The sequence below is a fragment of the Babylonia areolata genome, chromosome 31 (genome assembly GCF_041734735.1).
Source record: "Babylonia areolata isolate BAREFJ2019XMU chromosome 31, ASM4173473v1, whole genome shotgun sequence".
Taxonomy (NCBI): domain Eukaryota; kingdom Metazoa; phylum Mollusca; class Gastropoda; order Neogastropoda; family Buccinidae; genus Babylonia; species Babylonia areolata.
In genome coordinates, this window is record NC_134906.1 from 25,078,188 (window position 1) to 25,086,934 (window position 8,747).

Below are 8,747 nucleotides of genomic sequence, written 5' to 3' on the forward strand. Positions count from 1 at the left end.
GGGAAGAGACAGAGAGAGAGGAGGGGGTGCGGGAGAGTGACAGAGAGAGAGAGAGAGGGGAAGGGAGAGACAGAGAGAGAGAGAGGCGGAGGAAGAGACACAGAGAGAGAGAGAGAGAGGCGGGGGGAGAGACAGAGAAAGAGAGAGGGGGGGGACGAGGGAAGAGACAGACAGAGAGGGGGGTGGGACGGGGGAAGAGACAGACAGAGAGGGGGGGGACGGGGGAAGAGACAGACAGAGAGGGGGGGGGGGGACGGGGGAAGAGACAGACAGAGAGGGGGGGGGGACGGGGGAAGAGACAGACAGAGAGGGGGGGGGACGGGGAAGAGACAGACAGAGAGGGGGGGGGACGGGGGGAAGAGACAGACAGAGCAGAGAGGGGGGGACGGGGGAAGAGACAGACAGAGAGGGGGGGGGACGGGGGAAGAGACAGACAGAGCAGAGAGGGGGGGACGGGGCAAGAGACAGACAGAGAGGGGACGGGGGAAGAGACAGACAGAGAGGGGGGGGGGGACGGGGGAAGAGACAGACAGAGCAGAGAGGGGGGGACGGGGGAAGAGACAGACAGAGAGGGGGGGGGGACGGGGGAAGAGACAGACAGAGCAGAGAGGGGGGACGGGGGAAGAGACAGACAGAGAGGGGGGGGGGGACGGGGGAAGAGACAGACAGAGAGGGGGGGGGGGGACGGGGGGAAGAGACAGACAGAGAGGGGGGGGGGGACGGGGGAAGAGGACAGACAGAGAGGGGGGACGAGGGAAGAGACAGACAGAGAGGGGGGGAAGGGGGAAGAGACAGACAGAGAGGGGGGACGGGGGAAGAGACAGACAGAGAGGGGGGGAAGGGGGAAGAGACAGACAGAGAGGGGGGGGGGAGACGGGGGAAGAGACAGACAGGGAGGGGGGGGACGGGGGAAGAGACAGACAGAGAGGGGGGGGGGGGGACGGGGGAAGAGACAGACAGAGAGGGGGGGGGACGGGGGAAGAGACAGACAGAGAGGGGGGGACGGGGGAAGAGACAGACAGAGAGGGGGGGGGGGACGGGGGAAGAGACAGACAGAGAGGGGGGGGGGACGGGGGAAGAGACAGACAGAGAGGGGGGGGGGACGGGGGAAGAGACAGACAGAGAGGGGGGGGGGACGGGGGAAGAGACAGAGAAAGAGAGGAGGGGGGGACGGGGAAGAGACAGAGAGAGAGGGGGGGACGGGGGAAGAGACAGAGAAAGAGAGGAGGGGGGGACGAGGGAAGAGACAGACAGAGAGGGGGGGGTGCGGGGGAGTGACAGAGAGAGAGAGGGGGGAGGAAGAGACAGAGAGAGGGGGGGAGAAGAGACAGAGAGAGAGAGGCGGGGGAAGAGACAAAGAGAGAGGGGGGACGGGGAAGAGACAGAGAGAGAGGGGGGGTGCGGGAGAGTGACAGAGAGAGAGAGAGGGGAGGGGAGAGACAGAGAGAGAGAGAGGCGGAGGAAGAGACACAGAGAGAGAGGCGGGGGAAGAGACAGAGAGAAAGAGAGGGGGGGAAGAGACAGAGAGAGAGAGAGAGGCAGGGAAGAGACAGAGAGAGAGGAGGGAGGAAGAGACACAGAGAGAGGAGGGGGTGACGGGGGAGTGACAGAGAGAGGCGGGGGAAGAGACAGAGAGAGAGGTTGGGGGGAAGAGACACAGAGAGAGAGCGGGGGAGCGGGGGAAGAGACAGGGGGGGGGGGGCAAGAGCGAGAGAGGGGGGGAGAGACAGAGAAAGAGAGAGAGGAGGGGGGAAGAGAGAGAGAGAGGAGGGGGAAAGAGAGAGGAGGGGGGAAGAGACAGAGAGAGAGGAGGGGGGGAAGAGACAGAGAGAGAGGAGGGGGTGACGGGGGAAGAGATAGAGAGAGAGGAGGGGGTGCGGGGGAGTGACAGAGAGAGAGGGGGGGAGGAAGAGACAGAGAGAGGGGGGGAGAAGAGACAGAGAGAGAGAGGGGGGGAAGAGACAGAGAGAGAGGGGGGAAGAGACAGAGAGAGAGGAGGGGGGTGCGGGGTAGTGACAGAGAGAGGCGGGGGAAGAGACAGTGAGAGAGAGAGGCGGGGGAAGAGACAGAGAGAGAGGGGGGGGGAAGAGACAGAGAGAGAGCGGGGAGGGGGGGGGCGGGGAAGAGACAGATGGGGGGGGGGCGGGGCAAGAGAGAGAGAGGTGGGGGAAGAGACAGAGAAAGAGAGAGAGGTGGGGGAAGACAGAGAGAGGGAGAGAGAGGCGGGGAAGAGACACAGAGAGAGAGGAGGGGGACGGGGAAAGAGACAGAGAGAGAGGAGGGGGTGCGGGGGAGTGACAGAGAGAGAGAGGGGGGGGAGAGACACAGAGAGAGAGAGGCGAAGGAAGAGACAGAGAGAGAGAGGGGGGAGAAGAGACAGAGAAAGATAGAGAGAGAGGGGGGAAGAGACAGAGAAAGAGAGAGAGGTGGAGAAGAGACAGAGAAAGATAGAGAGAGAGGGGGGAAGAGACAGAGAAAGAGAGAGAGGGGGGGAAGAGACAGAGAAAGAGAGAGAGAGGGGGGAGAAGAGACAGAGAAAGATAGAGAGAGATGGGGGGGAGACAGAGAGGGGAGATGGCGGGGGGGGGGGGAGAGACAGAGAAAGAAAGAGGGAGGCGGGGGAAGAGACAGAGAAAGAGAGAGAGAGGGGGGGGGGGAAGAGACAGAGAAAGAGAGAGAGGGGGAGGGGGAAGAGACAAAGAGAGAGGGGGGAAGAGACAGAGAAAGAGAGAGAGGGGGGGGGGGGCGAGGAAAGAGAGAGAGTTACACAATCAGACATTGACGTTTTGTGCCAGCTTACCCTCTGCCGTGATCAACAAGAAGCATGATATAATTTTCATCAGGATTTCCATTTTGCTCTGGAAAAAAACAAAAAAAAACACACACAAAAAAAACAACAACAGAAGTTGACTGATGAGTACACACACACTAACATGCACACTATCTTTGAAAACACACGTTTAACAAAGTGAGTCTATACAATCACCCGGTCTCGGTGTGCGTGCGTGCCTCTGTGTGTGTGTGTGTGTGTGTGTGTGTGTGTGCGCGCGCGCGCGCGTGTGTATGTGTGTGTGCGTGCGTGTGTGTGTGTGTGAGGGGTTGGTGGGGGTGAGGGTGTAATCTTAGACGTTGACGTTAAGTGGTATAATAACCAAACTTGGTAGTCATCCCCATCCACTTCAGTTTATGACCATGTGGGGTGAGCAGGGCGACATGAAATGCCATCGTCAATATCTAGCAGAACAGAATAATCAAGACGCAGCCGAACTCTTGTCTTGTTAGCCAATTTCATCATCAAACTTGGCGTATTGAATGACCACGTTGAAAACATCCATCCAATTAAAAGAAAATTCAGCATCAAAGGCTATGGTCACAAAATTACCTGAAATAACAAAACGCACTGTGTCGTATGTCAAACCTCTGTTCTTTTTTTTCTTCTTTTTTTTTTCTTTTTTTTTTGGGGGGGGGGGGTTCACATGTGTTAACAATGTGAGTCTGTGAAACAGCCCGCTTACAATATCAGCGCCCCCATGCTTTTTCTCAGTATCAGTAGCTCAAGGAGGCGTCACTGCGTTCGGTCAAATCCATATACGCTATACCACTGACATCTGCCAAGCAGATGCCTGACCAGCAGCGTAACCCAACGCGCATAGTCAGGCCTTGAGAAAAAATAAAAAATAAAATAACATAAATAAATAATTGATTAATAAGTAAATAAAATAAATAAATAAGTAATAATAGATAAATACACAAAAATACTACAAATAATAATAATCATCATATTTATAAGGCGCAAAATCTTGACTCTGATGAAGTCAACTCTATGCGCAAAAGAAAAAAAGAAAAAAGACAACAATGATGATAAATAAGCAAATAAATGTAAAACATACAGACACACATTCACACATACACACACACATGCATAACAGATGTGCAACAAACAAGCAGTTGCACAGATATGTAAGCACAATCAAATACACATAAACGTACATGAGCCCCAACACCCACACTACTCTGCACCCCCCCCCCTCCCCGCCCCACTCCCCTCCTCCACACACTCATTTCTAGCCAACGTATCGCAGCTTCCACGGCACACACACACACCCACACACGCACGCACACTTCATACTTGTACAAGCACACACACATACGCCCATATCCCCCACCCTGAGAAATTTGATGTGACAAAGTGTAATACAGTACAATGTAATACAATACAAAGGATGTGACGTACACATGATGTTTCAAGAGATGAGCCTTAGAAAGAAAAAAATAATTATAAAGAGCAAACCCACCCCTCCCCCTCCCCTTGATCTGACGAGCGACGGTCAACACTCAACGGTAGGCCTGCCAGTGACAACAGAATAAATATCATATCATATCATATCATATCAATATCAAGGCCTGCAGGCCTGACAAGGCCTTTTGCCCGCTTGAAGTGGGGAAGAAAAAGAGAGTCCCCACATATGTCTGGTGCATTTTCCAACACTGAGTACGCAATGCTTGAAAAATCAATAAATATGTAAATGAGTTTTGTATTTTAAAGTTTTTAAATGAATATCAAGATAATTTTTTAATGTATTCACTGTTCCTGTGGAAACAACGTCTTGTGACAAATTATTCCAAACATTTGTTACTCTGTTAGTAAAGAAATGTGCAAATCTGGAACTTTTAATAGTTTGTAGGAATGGCCTCTTGTGGCACTGTTCTCATTCAATGTAAACAAAGAGTTTATAGTTCTGCTGTCATATGATCCATGAGTCATTTTATACATCTCTATTAAACTCACCACGCAGTCTTCTATATTCTAAACTAGGTAACTGAAGCGCTTGCAACCTATTTTCATAGTCCATATCAGCAAAGCCAATGATTCTTTTAGTAAATCTTCGTTGAACATTTGTGACAGAAACAACTCATTTTCTCCGACAATCAGAAATGCCCTGAATGATTGCACCTATTGGTTACATTTCCATGGTTTGTGGATGCAAAGCGGAAAACGCAAGATCGTGACACCTTAGTTTAGCGACTGAATCCGCATTCAAACTGAGTAAAATCAAATGAGTACAAAATAAAAATCGAAATCCACTGAAAATGATAACAATCGTTTCAATCATACACAAAAAATTGCCGGTAAATTAGGTGCAGTAATTTAGGGTGCTAAAATAGGACTTTGCCTTTGACGAATCAAGCCCAAGCATCTGGACATTACCGACAATTAACTAAATAAAGGATGGGCCTGCGTCAATACAAAGCTGCCACAATATTATATCCCCTTTACGCTCGACCTGCCGCGAGAGTTACTTCCCATGAAATTGCCGTGCACCATGTAAACAGATGGCTTGACACGACTTTATCTTCCCAAATCTGTTCCTTGCATATATATATCATTGTATTGATCTGCACCTTGAACCAGCATGTGTGCGAAGAAACCACGACAGCAGACCTGTTCGTTCTCGTTGTTCCTGTGCCTTGTGTTTGCAGCAGAAAGTGGCAGTTTTTCCCTGTCATCTCAGAGCTGTCGAAAAATCGATGCATGTTCTTGTTTGCTGAGCAATGGCGATTTGGTCGACCTGCACTTCTCTGGTCGTTCCGAAGATGGTGTGCCTGTCTTTCACTACCAGTCTTCTCCGTGGTCAGACTACTTCAAGTACAGCCCATGCAAAGGGCTGGCCTGTGGAGACCATTTGACAGATGCCTCGCTTTGCATTGACGATTCCATCCAGCGGCCATCTGTCGAGCTTGGCACTCTGTCGTCAGCTCAATTTCTCGTCACTGGCGAAAACATCACTCTGATTTACGAGTCAAACGGTAATGACAATGGCTGTTGATTTATTTCGGTTAATTGCTACGAATCTCTCTCTCTCTCTCTCTCTCTCTCTCTCTCTCTCTCTCTCTCTCTCTCTCTCTCTCACCTCTCTCACTCTCTCTCTCTCTCTCTCTCTATCTATCTAAAAAAAAAATGCCTGAATGGTATGTAAATGAACACATGTTGCATGCATGCTACATTTTGCTGTGACTCCTGTTGTTATGGGCAACAGGCCTGACATTTTTTACTTTGACTCTCTCTCTCTCTCTCTCTCTCTCTCTCTCTCTCTCTCTCTCTCTCTCTCTCTCTCATGCCAAAATGTGTTAAGTAAATTGGCCATTTTATTGATTCTGTTTGTCACATGTGTAGGGTTAACAAAACAAAACAAAAAAACTCACTCACCCTCCCTCCCTATTCTGGTCTGTGGTGTGGTGTGTGTTGTGTGCGTTTGTTTCTTTCATTTTTTTTTTTTTCCTATGTATTTTACTAACACCATGCTTGTGCCTGTATATGCATGTGTGTGTGTGTGTGTGTGTGTGTGTGTGTGTGTGTGTTTTAATTTCTTTTTTAATTAATTGTCTAAATTTTTCCCTCTCTTGTGTATTTCTACTAACGCCATGCATTATTTTCTTATTTATTTAGTATTGTGTAGCATAGACCCTATTGAGAGGAGGGACTGGATGTAGAAAAGCACACCAGTGCTTATCTATTATCCTTGAAATAAATAATGTTGCCTTGTCTTGTCTTTCCACTCTCTCTCTCTCTCTCTCTCTCTCTCTCTCTCTCTCTCTCGCTCGCTCGCTCTGCTCACAGGTGCACTCATTTGTCCATGAGATTTGTTTGAACCATTTTTTTTTCTAAACTCATTCCTACAGTCACATGTGTTTTGACAACTCCATGTGGTTCCTCGCTTGCATTGATACATTTTCCAGTTTTTCCCTCACAATGCAGAAAGCAAAGAAAAACATAGAACTGAATTAAAAAAAATAAATTAATAAAATAATAAAAGAAATAAAAAACATTTGCAGAAGCAGCCTAGGAGCACAATGACATTAAATTCATGTGATTAGATATTTATTTTATTTTATAATGTCTTTTAAAATCAAGATATATATACATTGTTTCAAATATAAAAATAAGAATTTATTTGTAATGTTTAAATGAGTAATCAGAAAAATATATGTCTAAAATGTGTAATCAGAAGAAAAAAAAATGTACATGTTTTCTTTTAACTGTTTAATATATTTATACTGTTTAACTCTTTCAATGCCAAGTTTCTGTGTAAAGAACACTCTCCAGTGACAAATGTTTTAAACTCGGAAGCTTTCAGTCACAAGCTTCTGCTTATGTGAATACTACACAATGGACTTGTTCGACGGGCGCAATAGCCGAGTGGTTAGAGCGTTGGACTGTCAATCTGAGGGTCCCGGGTTCGAATCACGGTGACGGCATCTGGTGGGTGAAGGGTGGAGATTTTTACGATCTCCCAGGTCAACATATGTGCAGACCTGCTAGTGCCTGAACCCCCTTCGTGTGTATATGCGCAAGCAGAAGATCAAATACGCATGTTAAAGATCCTGTAATCCATGTCAGCGTTCGGTGGGTTATGGAAACAAGAACATACCCCGCATGCACACCCCCGAAAACGGAGTATGGCTGCCTACATGGCGGGGTAAAAACGGTCATACACGTAAAAGCCCACTCATGTGCATACGAGTGAACGTGGGAGTTGCAGCCCACGAACGAAGAAGAAGAAGGACTTGTTCAGTTCAGACTAGGTCAGGGGGTGAAGGTTAGTCTTTGTTCTATTGTACTGGAAACTGGCTACAGTTGTCAAGCTTTGTTACAATGTGAAGAATGTTGTTCCTATTTCCATGACCCCTTCATGTTAATAAAAGTCACCTATGGCGATGTACTGTCTAATCGACCAGTCGCCTGTGAAGGCAAAAGAGTTAAAAGTGTGTCATCTGAAAAGTATGATTTGTACGTTTTTATGTGTTCCAGTAGGTGAATGGTTAAAGCATTGGAGTTTCAATCTGAGGGTCCCGGGTTTGAATCTTGGTGACAGCGCCTGGTGGGTACAGGGTGGAGATTTTCCCGATCTCCTAGGTCAGCAAATGTGCAGACCTGCTTGTGCCTGAACCCACTTCATGCGTATATATGCACACAGAAGATCAAATACCCACATTAAAGATCATGTAATCCATGTCAGCGTGCAGTGGGTTATGGAAACAAGAACGTACCCAACATGCACACCCCTGAAAACTTAGTATGGCTGCCTACATGGCAGGGTAAATAAACAAGAACAGTCATGCATGTAAAATGTTGCATGTGGTCATGTGTGCATGCCAGAAATCTGACTGAATGACACAGGAAACGAACGATGAGCACCCAAATGTCAGCGGTAAGTCGGCTCTACCCAGGTAGGCAGCCTGTTGTGCAAATGACCCTGTGTTTGTAAAGCACTTAGAGCATGGTCTCCTACCGAGGATAGACGCTATATATATATATAAGTACCCATATCAATCGATCAGTCAATATTAGTTCTGTTTGTCGCTCTGTGTCAAGACACCGGAAGGACTGTCACCAGCCAGGTCAGCCTGCAGTGCAGCCACTCAAGGGAGCAGTTTGTTCTAGACAGCAACACCTCCAGTGTCTACAACTTCACGCTGTACTCTCACTGTGGGTGTCCGGGACTGTGCGGACGGAGCAGCCACCCGACGACAGGAATGAGTGCCGGCACCGTCCTTCTGCTCATCTTCTTCTCGGCGCTCTTCTTGTACTTTGGAATCGGTGAGTGCTTGGAAATAGAATTCCACATCTGGTCATTTCTGATGCTGTGAAGATCGTTGTGAATTTAGGGTGTGCACTTATCTTGTACTTTGGTAATTGATGAGTGCGTTCTGAAATTAGAGTGTGCACTTATCTTGTACTTTGGACA

General features: G+C 48.3%; 1 protein-coding gene across 1 annotated transcript in view; it reads left to right on the forward strand.

Annotated features, from left to right (window-relative positions):
• Window positions 1–5,361: 5,361 nt before the first annotated feature.
• LOC143276063 (uncharacterized) overlaps window positions 5,362–8,747 on the forward strand; it is a 7,660-nt gene continuing 4,274 nt past the window's right edge. The window contains exons 1-2 of the mRNA XM_076580450.1: window positions 5,362–5,808; window positions 8,375–8,599. Of these exons, the coding sequence (XP_076436565.1) occupies window positions 5,415–5,808; window positions 8,375–8,599 (619 nt within the window). The 5' untranslated portion in view covers window positions 5,362–5,414. The remainder of the gene's footprint in view (window positions 5,809–8,374; window positions 8,600–8,747) is intronic.